Source organism: Sceloporus occidentalis, unplaced genomic scaffold (assembly GCF_023333645.1).
Source record: "Sceloporus occidentalis isolate IW3139 unplaced genomic scaffold, rSceOcc1.0.p SCAF_3, whole genome shotgun sequence".
NCBI classification, from domain to species: Eukaryota; Metazoa; Chordata; class Lepidosauria; order Squamata; family Phrynosomatidae; genus Sceloporus; species Sceloporus occidentalis.
This window is the reverse complement of record NW_028316983.1, coordinates 10,814,003-10,832,507: the sequence shown is the minus strand read 5'-3', so window position 1 is coordinate 10,832,507 and position 18,505 is coordinate 10,814,003. Positions and strand designations below refer to the sequence as shown.

The window sequence follows — 18,505 nt, the reverse complement described above, 5'->3', positions numbered from 1 at the left end:
GTCGAACAGCTAGTGTTGTCAACAAGCCTCAAAAATATTCCCTGGAATGTTTTACTAAAATCCCCGGAATTCCCCAATATTTATTATTATTATTACTATTCAGTCAAAATCCCCAGAAAGAAATTAATTAAATTCCCTGGATTCTGGGGAATTCCCCAGAAATTGGCAATACTGCGAATAGGCCTTACTGTCAGGAAGTTCCTCCTAAAGTTGAGGTGGAATCTCTTTTCCTGTAACTTGCATCCATTGCTTCGGGTCCTAGTCTCTGGAGCAGCAGAAAACAAGCTTGCTCCCTCCTCAATATGACATCCCTTCAAATATTTAAACAGGGCTATCATATCACCTTTTAACCTTCTCCAGGCTAAACATCCCTAGCTCCATGAGTCTTTCCTCATAGAACATGGTTTCCAGGCCCTTCACCATTTTAGTCACCCTTCTGTAAAGAGTGCACACATCCCCCTGTAAAGAGTGCTTGGGTATCTTTTAAATTCTTCACAACCCTTGTAAAACATCTTTTAAATAACGTGCCAAGAATACAGACTCAAAGTTTTTTTAGTTTAAGGTAAAAGAATAACTAGCCCTAAAGTTGTAACAATTTGGGATGAACAAACTTCAAAGCAACAAACATTATTTTCAGCTGACAAACAAGGCTAATGAGATATAGAAAGAAGAGGGAGACTTGGGGGGAGAAATCACGTCTCAGGCTATAGTCAATTGCAATAGATTTAACTTTTTTTCTAAAAGGTAAACTAGAGTTCAAGGGATTTTCTCTTCTGAACATGCCTAATGAGAGTTATTAATATTAGTCACACGTTCACGAATCTATAATAATTGATTTAAACGGACATGCATTGTATGAAAATAGTATGAAGAAGGTGTGGAAAATACACATGTAATGGCAGAAATAGCACAGAGAGATACACCAGCTTCTCAGATTTGAGAAATCAAAGGGAAATATAAACCAAGATAGATGACCAATAGAAGAACACACTTTATGATCAAGACAAAATTAAAAAGGTAATGGAAGCAATACAATGTAATAGAGTAGCTGCTGGGTCCAGGGAGGCTTCTTATTAAGGTGTTTACTTAGTTTTATATTTTAATTTTTATATTCACAACTTAGTATTTTAAAGGATTTTACATGTTTGTTTGTTATATTAATGGGAAATGTCTAATTAATAAATTGTAAGCCGCTCTGATAGCCTTGGCTGAAGAGTGGGATATAAATAAATATTATTATTATTATTATTACTACTACTATTTATTTCTTGTTGCTTTTAATCTTTTGTGAGCTCCAAGTTGGGAAGAAGGCAGCATACAAATTCAGTAAATATATACATGAAGAACTATATTAAAGAGAAGAAACAGTGACAGATTCCTTCAAGCAAGAAGATCTGGTTTATGATCTTAAAAGGGGTTTTAAAAGGTGAAGTAGGAGCTGCTCTCCAAACACTTGTAAGTAACTAATCACTCTATCAATAGTGCTGTTTCAAGTTACAGAAAGAAAATCTATTTAAATTCTAAGTGAAATCTGCTATTTAAAAAAAAGCCTGTAGATTGGAAATACTCAAAATATATTCCAACCATCAAGAAAGGGAACATGAGGAATTTAATTCAGTGATAAAGCTGTATTAGTCTGTAGAATCAGCATGTAGAGAGAGAGATCTTGTAGCACTAAAAAGTTGGCAGCATGATCTTTCAAAGACTTTAGTCTACTTCCTCAGATGATTTTGGTGGAGTGGAAGCCAGGGACAGACATATATATGGCATGGGTATGTGAGAAAGCCAATTCAAATTCAAAATCCTTTGTGTATGGATTGGAAATGAAGTGGCAAGCCCAGTCTTAACGATGGTCGTTAGTGAACAAAGATGGTGGGAACTAGCCATTGTTTATGGAAATGAAGTGGCAAGACCAGCTTGGCTTTGGAAACTAGCCTGGAGGATAGATGGGTGTAGGAGGCCCAGGAGGAGTCAGATAGTGTTGAAATGAGCCATGAAACCATTATCCCTGTTCAATCCATTGCTGAGGGACTGTAGTTTGTGGATGAATTCCAATTTAGCTGCAGCTATCTCCAGAGGAAATAAACTTCCAAATTCTGGAGCCCTGATTTACAAGTGACCCAGTCTTTTATAGTACTTTGAACAAAGGAAACTACAAATTACATTCATTTGGTTATACATAAATTAAATATATACACGCCTTTACACTCATTGGATGCCAAGAATACATGTCTCCATCCCTCATGGATACCCATCAATCAAACTGTTATCTCTATGTTTTCCTTTTACTGTCTCCAAGTCCAACTGTCCTTGCATTATATCTTCTTATTTGGGATAACAACTTGAATCAGGAGCTATTTCAGTTTTTTTTAATATTCCAGAGCAGAAGATTTGACCTGGCCTAATATCTGTCGTCTGGGGGACCCTTGCTTTCAATATCTCAGCACTATAATTCTCTGCTCTTGAGCATAGTAACAACTCCAATTTTAACCTATCCTCTTCAATATAGCGTGAATAGGCCTCTAGTCCATGGATGACTCTTTTTTTAAAAAAATGCAAATTCAGAGCCAGCACAGTGTAGTGGTTTGAGTATTGTAGAGTTTGAATCCCTGTTGAGCCATGAAACCGACTGGGTGAACTTGGGCAAGACACACTCTCTCAGCCTCAGAGGATAGCAATGGCAAACCCCTCTGAAGAGACTTGCCAAGGAAACCCTATGATAGCTTCGCCTTTGGGTCGCCATAAGACGTGTAGGCACACAACAACAACAACAAATGCCAGCCAGGATCCATTTTAGTCCAGCGAGGCCCACTCCCTCCACCATGAAAGAGTAGCCCTTCTAGCCCTCCCAGCTTCCATCTCTATGGTCCAAAACAAACTGCAGAAATCATACGGTCTGAGAGTGCTTTAAATGCTCTGGTTCAGTGCTAGTGAATCCTGGGGATTGTAGTTTACAGTGGCACCAGAGTTCTCTGACAGAGAAGGCTAAATGTTTCACAAAACTACAGTTCCCAGAATTCCATAGCATTGAATCAGGGGAGTTATAGAGGTCTCAAACTGGATCATTTTTGTGGTGTGTTTGGACTTAACAATAACATAACATGCTTTACTCACTGCAAAAATAATCCAGTTTGAGACCACTTTAACCTGGCTCAGGGCTAGGGCATCCTGGGAATTGTAGTTTCATGACCGATTTAGCCTTCTCTGTCAGAGATAGCGCTGGTGCCACAATAAACTACAAACCCCAGGACTCCCTAGCACTGAGCCAGAGCAGTTAAAACAGTCTCAAACTGGATTATTTCCGCAGTGTGTTTAGGACTTGAGCAAAAGTTGGTTGCAGTGGAGAACACTGGGATGTGTGTGAGTGTGTTGTCAATCTTATTTTCTACCAAAGTGTAAAAAGATTGTTTTATTGATTGTTATGCATGGAATTCAGTGTGTTTGGGAATTTTGTTACTCTTGGCTGCATCCACACTGGAGAAGTAACCCAGTTTGGCACCATTTTAACTCTTTGTCTGGTTTAAAGGGTATGGAATTCTGGGAGTTGGAGTTTGTTGTGGAGCCCAGAGCGGAGCAGAGCCAGACAAAGAAATAAAGCGGTGCCAAAGCGGGTTACCTCTCCAGCCCTTGTGGGATAATACATTTACGTTCATACAGGGCCTTTAAAGCGCCCTTTAAACGAACTGGATTATTAGTGTGCTTTGCACCAGGGACGGTCTATCCCTCTTTCTCTGTCACAACTCTATGGTACAGCCCAATAGCTTCAACTTCCGGCCTCTCTCCCTCCCTCCATCCGGGCGTCTCTATCATCCGCGATTTGGAGAAGCCGGCGGCGCGACGCCATTGGCGGAGAGAGAAAGAGGACGAGGAAGGCCGAGTTCTCGCGAGAAGAGCGGCCCTGAGGAGCGAAGAAGCGGGGGAAGGGAGGGAAAAAAAGAGCGGAGGAGAGCGTGAGAAGGGGGCGGAAGAGGAGGAGGAAGAGGAGAAGGGAGTCCGGGGGCGGAGCTCGCGCGAGAGAAGGGGGCCTCGGCGTCAAAGTCCCGGAGAGAGCTGAGACTCGGCCGGTGAGTAAAATGGCGGCGCCCGAGAGAGAGCGAGCGCGAGCGAGAGGGGGAGAAAATGTGGCTGGTGGGTGGGGAAGGGGAGGAGGAGGCGGCGGCGCCTGGAGGAAGGAGCCATCTTGTGGAGCCGGCGGTGCGTGAGGCCGGCCTCGAAGGGGACCGCCCCCGTCTAGGCCTCCTTTGGCGGGCGGCGAGGCTGGCCTGGCGGGAAAGGCCTCCCGGGCTGCAAGAAGGGCCCTGGTCCTGCCATGCAGGAACTCCCAGTCCAAGCCTCCCCGACAGCTGCCCTCCCAGCCTCTCTCCTCCTTCTGGACCATTGGTCCCCAAGCTGCGTCCCTTAAGAGACTGTGGACCTCAGCTCCCAGAAGCCTCAGCCGTGTGGGGCAGTAGCCTGGGATTCTGGGAGCTGTAGTCCGAAATCCCTTTTGAAAAGGACCACTGTTCTGGATGCTCTTTTCCTGTCTCTGGCTGTTTTAATGATCTGAACTGTATCTTGTTGTTGTTAGTTGGAATTGTCGCGTTGTTTTGTTTAAGGAAGGAGGGGATAGTGGGATTTGTTTTTATATCCTATGGTTTTTATGACTGCTGTAAGGCTCCTCGGTCTTATTGGAGAGGCGGGGTAGAAATAAAAAGGCGTCTCTTTCAAGCCTCGTTCAGCCTTTGATTTTGCAGCTATGGAGACCCAGGATGTATAGGCTACATGTGACCCAGCATCATAAAATCATAGAGCTGGAAGAGACCCCAATCCAGCCCCATTCTGCCATGCAGGAACTCACAGTCAAAGCACTCCTGACAGACGGCCATCCAGCCTCTGTCTAAAGGTCTCCAAAGAAGGAGACTCCGCTGTAAGCGAGTGTTTCTAGCAGAGGTCCCTATGGCAAAGGAGGAGGAGGACAAGGCACCATGAAATGTAGGACAGTCAAGAAAAATTGAGGGCATGAGCCAGTAAGAAGCTTTTGAAAACTCACTAAGATAAATGTAAATGTATGCCACCTTGAATGAGAGAAAAGCAGGATATGAGTTGATAATAATAAAGATAATAATATAGTTTTCTTAGCCGTGCTCAGAATAGACTGAAGGTCCTTCTGGACAAAAGGTGGCAATGTAGGACATCACTAGAAGAGATCCTAAAATGCAAAGATACACAGTTGAACACAAAAGTTGGAATCATACAATGATGATGATGATGATGATGATTATATTTACTTGTTTCCCACTCTTTTCCCAGAACTGGGACTTAGAGCAGCTCACAACATTAAAAGAACAGTGCAATTAAAAACATAGAAAAGTGGTACATTACAGTGGGATTAAACTATTACAGTATTAAAATAGATTGCTTATTAAAGGGACAAAGTACAGTTTAAAATGGTAAACTTAAACAAAACACTTTAATACAAGCCATTGAATTCTCTGTTACCATGTATGGATGTGAGAGATGGATGCTTAAGAAAGCAGATAGGAAGAAAGTCAGTCCATTTGAAATGTGGTGCTGGAGAAGAGTACTGACGATCCCATGAACAGCCAAGAAGACAAACAAATGGCTCCTAAACCAGATCAAGCCAGAAATCTCTCTGCAAGCCAAGATGACAAAACTAAGGCTGATATACTTTGGACACATCATGAGAAGGCACAACTCACTGGAAAAAACCATAATGCTAGTGAAGGTAGAGGGAAGCAGAAAGAGAGGAAGGCCACATGCTAGATGGATAAATTATAATATATAATAATAATATATTTATTTGTATACCGCCCTGTGGCGAACCAATCCATAAGGAGATCATGGATATGAGTTTACGGGACCTAAGCAGGACAGGAAGTCTTGGAAATGTCTCATCCACAGGATCTCCATAGTTGGAGATCAACTCAAGGGCAGTTAACAACAACTGGCCACCCTGTCCTTGCAGCATCAGGGCCAAATCCCCTCCTTCAGAGTCAGTGCCTCATCTTGCTTCCCTGCGTATGCCCTACTTTTGATGTTGTTCACTGTCTTCAGGTTGACTTAATAATACGTATGGCATACTAGTCTGAGTGTTGGATTAGGAGGACTCTGGAGACGAGGGTTTGATTCCCATCTTGGCCAAGAAAAGCACTGGGTGACCCTGGGCCAGTCACACTCTCTCAGCCTCAGGGGAAGCCCATAAGTCAGAAATGACTTGAAGGGACACATCAACAATGAAACCCTAATGAGGGCCAAAACAGTGTAGTGGTTTGAGCATAGGACTAGGACTCTGGAAACCAGGGTTTGAATTCCAGCTCATCTATGGAAAGCCATGGGATGATTTTGGGCAAGTCCCACTCTCTCAGCCTCAGAGGATGGGCATGGCAAACCCTCTCTAAAGAAACCTGCCAAGAAAACTCTACGATAGGTTCACCTTCAGGTTACTGTAAGTCAGAAGTGACTTGAAGGCATTACACCAGCAGACCCAGACTTACCATTTACTAATGATTCAATGGGCCTGCTCTAGTTGGAACTAACAAGTGGATTTTAGCTCTCCATTTCCTTCCCAGAACTTGAGAAATTTACTCCTCAGGGTGTCTGATGTGCTATTTTATTTTAACCTTGTTGTGATCCCGCTTCGATCCATGGGGAGAGGCGGGAAGATAGAAATAAAAATTATTATTATTATTATTATTATTATTATTTGTTCACGGCTATCAAGTCAGCTTTGACCCTTCGCCACTCTATGAATGAGAGTCCTTGCAAATTACCTTATCCTCAGTCACCCTACTGGAGCTTGCAGATTCATGGCCATAGCTTCTCTTACTGAAACTATCCATCTGGAATAAGGTCTTCCACTTTTCCTACTGTCCATCACTTTACCAAGCATTATAGTCTTTTCTAGTGAATTCTCTATGCCAATAATACAACAACCTCAGTTTACTCACACTCAGGGCTAGCTGTGTTGGCCATACAGCAAACTACAATAACTTCCAAAATCCACAAAACAGTGATATCTTTATTTGGACAACCAAAAATGCACAAAATACATGATGCAAGCTTTTGAAGCTCCACTGGCTTCATCATCCGACAAAGACATTAAAAAAATGTGCTTTTATAGTGTGTCTGAAAGTTGTTTCTGACTTATGCTGACTCTTAACGCGAATCTATCATGGATGTTGGGTTTTTTCCAACTTAGGATGACCCTAACATGAACCTATCATGCCATCGCCTTCCCTTGAGGCTGAGAGTATATGGCTTGCCTAAGGTCACTCAGTGAGTTTCATGGCCAAGCAGGGAATTTAACCCTGGCCTCTAGAGTCATACTCCAACACTCAAACCAACATTTTTATATACGGTATATATAAAATAGTGATGTTAAGCACAGGCCTTCATTTTCTCAACGTGGTGTTGTTGTGTTGTTCTGTGGAGGGATAACTATGCAAGTAACACCTTGAGCAAATGGAGGCCTGTGACTAACATACTCATTTTGTAATTTCCCTCCTCTTCTATGATTATTTAACACCTTTGCCTGATACCAGTGGAACTTGGGACAGCTTGCATCATGAATTTCATGTATTTTGGTTGGATGAATAAAGCTATGACTGTTGTGTAGATTTTGGATGTCAGTTTAGTCATCTTTGCTTTCAGGAAGAGTTTGGGCTTCATGTAGGACCCATCCATTGGTCTTTTTAGCCATCCACGGTATTCTCAGAATTCTTCTCCAGCACCACATCTCCATTTTCTTTCTATGAGCTTTCTTCACTGTCTAGCTTTCACAACTATACATAGAAATGGGAAACGTGATAGCATGGACAGCCCTAACTTTGATACTTAATGGCATATTTTTATATTAACAGATCTTGTCTAGTTTCCTACAGGGGAGTGAAAAAAGTGATGTTTTTTAACACTTTTTTCAGTTTGGGCTACTTGGTCTCTGGCTCCATCTGCACTGCAGAAATAATGCAGTTGACACCATTTGAAGTACTGTAGCTCCATTGAATGGAATCTAGGGATTTGTAGTTTAACCTTCAGCCTTCTGTGCAAAAAGTGTGCCTGGGCCTCAGAAAACTACAGATCCTGGGATTCTGTAGGATGGAGCCATGGCAGTTGAAGTGGTGTCAAACTGCATTATTTTACAATGTAGATACAACTTAAGACACAAAAATTGCTGTAATTTACCGAGCTATACATCTCACACCAGTAGGGAAGACAGGAAAGGTTTGCTCAGACATGGTGGATAGTGATATACATGTACAGTTTAACATCACTTTAAGTGCTGTAGCTCCATTCTTTGGGATTGTGGGATTTGTAGTTTTACCAGGTCTTTAGCCTTCTCTGCCAAGGAGTTCTGGTGCCTCGAAAAACTGCAGATCCCACGATTCTGTAGTATGGAGTCATGGTAATTAAAGTGGTGTGAAACTGCATTATTTTTATATTGTAGGTGACCCTTTGAGGCTTTCTTTTGTTTCTCAACTTTGCCTCCTCCCCCTTTACTGTACAAAACCGATCATATATCAGTCGAAAGGAAAGGTTAGTGAGGCCATACCCAGTGGATGGTTATATCAAATAATCCCAAGTTCAAATGTTTTGAATAGGAACACATGTTTATAAAGACATGTTTCAGTTCTAAGTGAAGTTTTTATGCTAAATTGTCTAGCTGTCAAGTAGAAAAAAAGAAGGGAAAACAAGTGCTTAATACTTACAGTCTCCAGAGCAATTCCTTTTGGTCATTCATTGCTGTGGATTGTTTTGGTTCTTATCTGTGAAGGGTTCCTGATGAGCTCATATAATTGTGAAATCCTGCAAGAGATAATTTATCTAGCACAGTCCCTATCAGTTTGCTTTTTCTGTTCAGGCGTGTAGCCTTCATTATCTTTTGAGGTCAAACATGATTTGCATAGAAGTGGTATTACCAATTATAATTTAAGCAACGTGTATTGGGTGGATATCCAACTTAACATGGGTGACTGTAGTCAAGAATCAGCAGTTTTTAAAGCTGCAGCAGCAACTAGTAACTGGTTAGAAGGTGGTGAGGCTGTTTGCCACCAACCTTTAGTGTGATGTTTAACTTACATACTTTTAGAACAGAGCAGAAATAATATGACTAATAAGAGCTGTAGTTATTGACCAGATTCATTCTTGCAACAAAGCTACCATAATAGATCATGGTCTGAATTCTGGATTGCCAAGGGTAAAACAAGGCTTATCTCAGGCCCTCTTTGCAGGCAATGAAACTAATAGCCCATTTATGTTTGTGTTTAACTCAGTTCCATTCAGTTAATTGAAACTTTTATGGTCAGCTAACGATTCCAACCCTCTTTTAATATGTGAGCCTGATTTGAGTAATTTTGTTTGCTGGATCCAAGAGATGTTGCATCTATTTATTTTTTAGTTCAGGGAAATAATTAATTTCATTTCCTCTGATAAGTAGAAAATGTTTCCTACTTATTGTATCCTTCTCGCCTAAGAAAATATAAGGTATCCAGTATATGTTGTACCAAATGAAATTCTTTCTGGCTGAAGGTTTTGTTCACAAAAGTTTTTTGTATACCCCTAGATATAACATAATGGTTGTTTTTGCCCATTGTTTGTCCTAATATTTCACAGTCAGAACTGCAGATCAATTTTGTTTAACTGTTGCATTAAGGGCATTCAGGGTTTCTCCCCTGTTAATCTCTCCCTCGCTTCACTTGCTTGTGATAAGGAACACACCACATACTGTGACAGTAATTTTCACAGGCTTGTTATGCATTGTGGGAGGAAGTATATGCCTTAGGATCCTCATGGAAATGACTTAAAGGCACACAACAACAATGAGGAAGTATTTTCTTTTGACCTACCATCAGTGATCGTAGCTGGATAACCTGAAATTCCAGTATGAGGACAAAGTAAATTCTCTGTGTTCACTTTCATAAACTTTTTCATATTCTCCCATTTCGTAATAAACCATCCATTCCCACACTTCTCTTTCCTATTTTTCAAGCTACTCTTTAAAAAAAATTGGGACAATTTGAATGTGGTTTTAAATGATTGCAGAGTGAATCTTCCCAAGACAAAACAGCAAGAAGACCTAGATATGCAAGCAGATCTGGGGTGTACAGTCACCCCTCCTTATCTACGGATTTTTTATCCACAGATTCAAGCATTCACAGCTTGAAAATACTCAAAAATAGTATAAATTCCAAATTGCAAACCTTGATTTTCCATTTTATATAAGGGACACTATTTTGTTATGTCATTGTATTTAATGGGACTTAAACATCCACATATCTTGTTATCCACAGGGGGTCCTGGAACCAAACCCCAGCGGATAATAAGCGATCATTGTATTCACTCCATGTCATAATAATTTACTTAATTAGTAATGTGTACAAACAGGTGTAAGATAAGGTGTGAACCAGAAAGAAACCTTACTTCTGCCACAGTGTTAATAAGTGTCCTTAGAAAAACCCAATCATTCCTTTTGTCTAGGGGAATTGTGCTTGGCCATTTTACATTTTTTTGCCCAGTCCTATTTCTGTCCAAAAATGGATGTTAGCAGATGGACACAAGGGCTTTGCCTCCTCTCTGCCTAAAACAGGTATTAGGACCTGTCATGAAGGTACCAGAATGAGAGTGGGCACAAAGTTTTCTTCTTGGACTACACGGGGTCTGTTTCTCAGTTACATGATCAGTAGCTGCCAGGTACATATTTTCAGTTGTGGTGCATTATAAGCAAGTACTGTATAGGTCAATCAAATTAAGGTTTGTGAGATGGATGTATCCTTTTCCAGGGTGGGCACTAGATCGCTGATAGGTGGGTTAAGTAGTTTAGACTGTAAAGGTAGATGACATCAGGTGCCAGTGTTTCAGTTTTATTCCCTTCTAGATCTCTTTTCTAGTATGCTATCCTGGGTACAGTCTGGCCTTTTAATTTGTTTTTCCTTTTTGCTCCACTTCTTTTGGTGAATATTGTACTTGGGTTAATGTCTGATGGAAATCCTTGAGTTGCAAGTCTCTGTTTGCTGGGTCTAAATAGAAATAGTTGCATCATAGAACTTGTATTATGTGTACTTTGAGTGGAAGCTTCCATATGTGCGTATATGTATATATATAATTCATTAGATTCTGGATATGATTTGGTGCTTTTCATAAATCCAGTCTATAGCTGTGTAGTAGTTGTGTGTCCAGAATGTGAATAAGTTGTGTGGAATAAATTCTGGTTGAGGGTGGGATGATACTAAATGAAATCCTCGTGGATTTTCAGTAGGACTTCCTATCCATGAATCTAGACCAGACCTGCACAACTTGGCAGTAGGTAGGGGCCAAAATTAAGATAGGTTGAACTTCTTTGGGTTGAACAGTAATGATGTATTTGTATATTGTTCTTCTGTCAAAGTCATTTCTCAGTATATACTTTTTTCCTTGCTAGTGAGGGAGAAGAATGAGTTATGCAGAAAAACCCGATGAAATTACAAAAGACGAGTGGATGGAAAAACTCAATAATTTACACATCCAGAGAGCTGACATGAACCGCTTGATTATGAACTATCTTGTTACAGGTAATCAACAAGGAATTAAAATAATTTATTAGTAGTATAATTAGTGCTGTGGAATCTGTCAAACCTTCAACTCTCAATACTGCTATTTTAGTTCTCACTCCTTCATAGAAGGCAAATGTATATTAATTAGTAATAGTAAAATTCACTATATGGTAGCACAAGACATTTCATTATCCCCATATTAATAGTCAAGCTACTTGGATTGATAAAGCACAAAATGTATTTACTTAATTAATTTGATGGTCTCATCCCTCAAGTATTGCCAATTGAAACTTCTCAGCATTAGCAATATTGAAGACAGGGCTGGGCAAAATACAGGTTTTTTAAGTGTTGGTGTGATATTTGGTCAAAAATTGCACCCAACGCTCTGCCACATGCGTGCAGACATGTAAAAAGAACTCGAAGCCCCACCCAGAACCCTACCCAGAATATATCTCTCCTCTTTCGCTTTGATAGTATCGTTTTTAATTGTTATCTATTTTTATATTCTATTGTACTATATTGCTGTTTTTATTGTTGTGGTTTGTATTTGTATATTGTATATTATATTGAGTTGTAATCCCACCTCGATCCACCTGGAGAGGCGGGAAAATACAAATAAAATTTAATTATATATATATTATTATTATTATTACCCCTTTCAAATTCCTTGTTTTAAATCTGTTTCTCCTTCAGTATAATAACCAAAAGTGACATGATCTCCTTTTTGAAGGAAAAATGGAAAGAAATCAAGTTACTTTGATGCACTTGATGATTGTGTGTTAGGAAATTGGCCCTCAGTCTTGCACAGTTGCTCACCCTTGTCTAAAGGGTGGTAAAAGATACCTTACAAGGCTCTCTAAGTGGTATAATTGTCCAGCTGAAGAGATGTGCAGTCTCACTCAGATTGCTATGTAGCAGGGCCAGAAATGGTTCTTTGAAAACCTTCAGTTACAGCACCTACTCTAGGGGAAAGGTGGACAAACTCTGGGGAACATGTTTTCCAAGGCTCAGGCTGTCATAGGACTAAACCTGGACTTCCGAATGAATTTGGAAGGTCACTTAGGCCTGTTACAGACTGCCAAAATAAAGCTGCTTCGGGTCTCTTTGGAGGTATGCTGTTTAAATGATGCATGGGTCCATTCCTAAGCACTGGAGTGCAGCTTTGGTGCAGCTTCCAGATTCTTAGAATGCATGCATAATTTAAACAGCATACTTCCAAAGAGACCTGAAGCAGCTTTATTTTGGCAGTCTGTAACAGGCCTTAGTTGTTTTTTTTAAAGCCCAGTTTATTAGAAAACCCAGATCTTTGGCTAAAATGTAGTGGGGGTGGAGGTCTGTGTGTACTTTAAAAAATCTTGTTGCATTAGTCATTTTTTTCATCTTGAATTTCAGAAGGTTTTAAAGAAGCAGCAGAAAAGTTTCGAATGGAATCTGGAATTGAGCCCAGTGTCGATTTAGAAACCTTGGATGAAAGAATAAAAATTCGAGAGATGATTCTTAAAGGCCAGATTCAGGAAGCAATTGCATTGATCAATAGCCTCCACCCAGAATTGTTAGACACAAATCGGTACCTTTACTTTCATTTACAGGTATGATTCATATTTTATTTTATTCATATTTTATAACTTCTAATTAGTTTTAAGTACAATCAATGCTTGTTTAAATAAATAAATATTTAAACAAGCACTGATTGTATTTAAAAAGAATTAGAATTTTAAAACAATGGTGTTGTACTAAAAAGCAGTTTTATTTGTTTTTTTTAATATAGTTTAGTATAGGGTATGCGTTTTAAACATTGTTTGACCTGGTTTATACTTAGCGTGGTTCACAAACTGTATGGCCTATCCCTTTTCTTGCTGTCCTTAACTGTGTTTACACTAGTGTGTTTTTGAGGGTACAACTGAAGGTGTGGCTTGTTTGTGTGAAAATGTAATTGTAACAATTATTTTTTTCAAAAAAGTAGGACAAAAGTTACTATTTCATTTTTTTAAAATTAAAGATTTATTCAGTGTAAAAAATCAAAACAATATATTTATTTCATCTATTCTACTGAAGGATGAGAGAGTCCTCACCCGGTCCTTCGTGAAACCTTCAGAGACCTTTAAAGTAATGAATGCCAACTTATTTGTAGGTGTTTCTTGAATCATTCCCTTGAATTTTTAAATTTACTGTCTCTGGAGTAGGAAAAGTGAGTCAGACTTAGAATGATAAATTCATAGATTTTGCATCCAGGAGGTTATATTCCCAAATCTCCTTTTGTGAATCCTATGGCTCCAAAATCAATGATGCAGTTTTATTTCAGATCTGTCCCTTGGAACTTTGACCAGGTGAATAGCCACTCTTTGCTATTTTAAAAACTTTGGCTTGGTGAACTTGAATTCTTAAGAGGCATCATTTTATAACTGTATGAGTTTTTAATGTGTGAAAGAAATCCACTGTACTGTACTGAAGTTTTTTGCTGGTGTCTGTTTATGCAAAGGGATCTTGTAGCATCTTTGAAACTAACTGAAAGAGAGAAGTTGGTAGCATGAGCTTTTGTAGACTTGAACCTACTTCCGCAGATGCATGCTTTATTTAAATGGTTGTGTTTCCTTTGCACAGCAACAACATTTAATTGAGTTGATTCGGCAGCGTGAAACAGAAGCTGCACTGGAATTTGCTCAGACGCAGCTAGCAGAACAAGGAGAGGAGAGCCGGGAATGCCTGACAGAAATGGAGCGCACTCTTGCACTCCTTGCTTTTGATAACCCTGAAGAATCACCTTTTGGAGACCTGCTTAACATGATGCAGAGACAGAAAGTAATGGTCTTATTTCTTGTGCAGTTTAGAACTAGATATCTCATGACTCTCAAGGGGGTTGGACTGGATGGCCCTTGTGGTCTCTTACAACTCTACGATTCTATGATTCTATGACTCCTGCAAAGACACCATAAGAATTGTCTTTATATTACAGTATCTTTATGATATTATAAAGACCATAACTTGCTTTGTTTTTAATACCTTACATAGTAAATCTAGTTTTAGTTTTTCTTAATGTTTGTAGCCTGCTTTTGGTATGCCTAACTGGATTGTCTTGTGTTCAGAGTTTGTGGAATTCAATAGGATGTTACATGTAGAAACCATTAACTCACTAGGTGAATCAACCAGTTAATAAGTTGACAGGGATAAATCTTGGTGAGGCAAAGGTTTTTAAGCTACTTTGGTTCTTTGTTGCTCTAATAAGGAGTGACATGGAAAATAGCCTCACTGTTTTTGCCACTGTTATAGAATGTGTAAGTTCTTTCTCACTTCTTTATTTCTTAAAAAGATACATATATTAAAGTTGTGATTATATTGACTTTCATGTCAGTGATTTACTCATTTTATTCAATTCACAAACCTTCATATCTAATCCCTGCTTTAAGGAAAGGAGTTTTAAGGCTAGGATATAAGCACTTAGTGCCTCTGCATGACTTAATGCATGACCTAATCCTTCAGACTTAGCCTAAGACTTCTTAGTTGTAAATTACAAAATGCATTACAGGCTATGTAACAATAGTTTAAATACTATTTTGTAGAAAGAGCAATCTCAGCATCATGATTGAGGGGAAATTGGTCCTTTAGATCAAAATCCCAATGCTCTTATATGATTTTAACTTTCTAACATAAGCTTATATGGTACTAACCTAATTGTTTCTCTTTCCAGGTATGGAGTGAAGTTAACCAAGCTGTTCTAGACTATGAAAATCGCGAGTCAACACCCAAGCTGGCTAAATTATTGAAATTACTACTGTGGGCTCAGAATGAGCTGGACCAGAAGAAAGTAAAATACCCAAAAATGACAGACCTCAGCAAGGGGACAATTGAGGAACCCAAGTAAAATGTGCAGGTGGACACTAAACCTCAGAACTGCACAGTTGTACACACTTTTAATCAGTCTGTGACTGAAATATTTTTACTACAGTTCAGGACTTTGCAATTTGGTTGTGTGTTCTTTTTTCTTTTCTTTCTTGGAAAGCATACTTAAAGGGAGATGGGTCCCTTTTTAAATGCAGCAATTTGGCATTGAAAAGCATTGTATATCACTTTGACCATCTGACTTTGGCTATGCACTGTCATACATTTTAGCAAAAGACCTTTTTTTTTAAATACTGTGCTGCAGGTTTATAATGTCTGGCTGCTAAAACATTTTGGTGGTCAGTGAATTAACATTGAAGCTCTTGGCAAGTTAAACTTAACCTGTCTCTCACTTGAACATTGACTATTTTCTGTGTTAATTTATAGCCAAACATGCATTCCCTATTTATAAACTAGCAATTGGTTGAAGTGATCATTTTGTAAACCTCATGGCAATGTTTTTTTTTTCTGCATAGAATATAGCATAGAAAGCTTGTAAGCTGTAATTGAAGATATTTTCCCTTGCTTTTCACACCTTGGTGACTTATTTATATGGGGCTGAATGTTATATTCATGATGGGCCTAGTTCTTTCACAGATATTGCTGACAATAAAGGCATTTCCTTTTGTAATTTTCCAGAGTGACCAAAATAGTTGAAATGAGACATGAAATCACTTTGTAGTTAGGTTTTCTTTCATCTGGGTTTTATTCCCCCCCCCCCTCTATTTTTGAATACTGGCTGCAGTAATATTACTGCTTGAAGTGACAGCTACAGCCTTAACAGTATATGTGTGGGTGGTATAAAGGACACAGACCGTACTATTGTGGGCTAGAGCCTTCTCTACTAGAAGAAAATACCTGTCTTGAATCAGATACACTGGAAAGCTTACATATGTTGGGCCTATAATTTATGATGGCGCCATTTTGGCAGTTTCTTATCGTGGATAAATAGGACTCTGGTTTTTACAAATCTTCCTTGTTGGATTCCCATATTGATCATGGGGTGTTGTAATTACCCTGATGTGTTAGGGTTTATTTCTACCCAAGTTAAAGGCCCTGAAATTCCATGAGGTTATGTTTGTTAAATTGCTACATTGCAGTCTTCTTCTAGGGTATAGGATGGTACATAGTGTGTATGAATGTCATAAAAGTATCAGTCACTTGTCCAGTTGATAGTATTAAGCACTCTCCATGCTAGCTTCAAGAGTGTCATGCTAAACACCCATTCAGTTAAGGTGTATGCAGAGCTACTGAGGCAACTAATGAGCGCAGTAGCAAAGCTGTATGTAATGTTATAATTGACTGGCAGCTGTGCAAGCAATTGCACACCTCCCTTATGTAAAAGTACTTCTCTGCTGATTTGCAGAGCCAATAGAATATCACAATGGATACTTCAATGATAAACTAAACTTGTTGAACAGATGGTAGACCTAAAGAATAACAGTATTTGACTTCTGGCAAGGTTTGTTTTTGCCTCTGTGACTGAGATTTGGGAGTAATCTTTGGACACAGTTCAGCAGGAAAGTCTTTCAAGTAAGCCACATAAAGCAAATGGATGTTACTTGAGAGGAATTTCTGGGTGATTGTGCTCATTCCCATCAATAACTGCTGTGAATATTGATTGTGCTGTATGTGGTTTGATTTTCTGGGCAAGATGGTATGTGAGCTATTGGAATACACTTGTTCAAAGACAAGCTGAATTGCTGGATGTTCACCTTTCTACAGTCTACCTGCAGATAGAAACTCTGACACCTCAAGGTTTTGAATTGCTGCAGAAGTGACCACGTGAGGGTGATCATCACTTATTTTTGTGTCATGAGTTAGCTTTAGTTCCTGTTTCCAAACAATTCAGCTGTTTTAACTGACTGATTTTTTGTTTTGTTTTGTTTTGTTTTATGGACAAAGTGAAGCAGTGAAAGTGAAATGGGTCTAAGCCCTTCTTCAAATATGACCAGTTTTTCTTCCCATTATTGACTGCTCAGTGCAGTCTGAAGTTTTGAAAAAGTGTGAAGCTTCTTCAGCTTTCAGTGTGAAGTTGGTCATTTGTGTAACAAATGGGATTTTTTTCTACACCAAAAATACTGCACTGCAGCCCTGCTTAACAAGTTTACTAAGTGTTTGAAGCACTGCGCTTATTCCATGAGTTCATAGATGACTGGAACTTTCTTTAGCTTGCTTAATTCATTAATTTAAGAGCCAAATATGTGATTTAAATATAAAACTTTAGATTTACTTCATTTAGGTTTGTTAAAACATCATACACTGAAGCAGCTTTAATCTGTAAAGTTTTTAGGGTAACTTGAGAGAAAATATTTAAAATGGTATGAAAGAAAGCTATGCATTTTACAGAAAGCTCAAGGGTGTAGTCCCAGTGGTACTTTTAGGAATCTTTATATTCACATGTATATAAAATAGTTTGCATATACAAAATATAATATAATCAATAAGAATTATTCTCAGAAAAGAGAGGCTGTGAAGCATAACTTATGAAAATATTGTACACAGAAAGTGCAGCCCTCACAGCATAAGTGAATTTGTCATATGCATGAGAAATGTCTTATTTGGTGGCTATGGATGAACGATTGCAGTTTTGTTAGCTCCATAATGTTAGATTGCCACTCTAAACTGCTTAGCATTAAATACCACTTTGATCAATATATTTTACATTTGTTTGGTTTTTTCAAATTTTCCTCTTACCATAAATAGTGCATAGTATTTAAGTGTCTTGCTCACTTCTTACATTTCTTTGAAATTCTCCCATGTCCTTATATATTAGGCAGATTGCTGTGTATACTCAAAAAACCCCAACTATTATACCATGGCAAGAAATTGGTATATTGTAAGTAGTATTGGTGGATAGTGCTTGAGTGTTGGACTACACCTCTGGAGACCAGGGTTCAAATTTCTGCTTAGCCATGAAAACCCACTTGGTGACCTTAGGCAAGTAACGCTCTCCCATCCTCAGAGGGTGGCAAACCTACTCCCCCCCTGAAATTTATCTTGGCAAGAAAATCTCATATAGGCTCTCTTTATGGTTACCATAAGTTACAAACAACACAACAAATCCCACCTGTGCCACCTGTTTTTGCAGTGATTGTTGAATT

The 18,505-nt window shown here is 39.1% G+C and overlaps 1 protein-coding gene across 2 annotated transcripts; it reads left to right on the top strand.

The window, feature by feature from the left end:
* Positions 1-1,437: 1,437 nt before the first annotated feature.
* On the top strand, positions 1,438-18,056 carry GID8 (GID complex subunit 8 homolog). 2 transcript variants are annotated; one of them, XM_089513644.1, is made up of 5 exons: positions 1,438-1,455; positions 11,414-11,543; positions 12,918-13,114; positions 14,127-14,324; positions 15,211-18,056. In XM_089513644.1, the coding sequence occupies exons 2-5, from the start codon at positions 11,426-11,428 to the stop codon at positions 15,382-15,384; spliced, it is 687 nt and encodes a 228-aa protein (XP_089369770.1). In that variant the 5' UTR covers positions 1,438-1,455; positions 11,414-11,425; the 3' UTR covers positions 15,385-18,056. The 2 variants fall into 2 exon arrangements, with proteins under 2 accessions (XP_089369770.1, XP_089369769.1); XM_089513643.1 differs by lacking the exon at positions 1,438-1,455 and adding an exon at positions 3,952-4,064.
* The last annotated feature ends 449 nt before the right edge of the window (positions 18,057-18,505 follow it).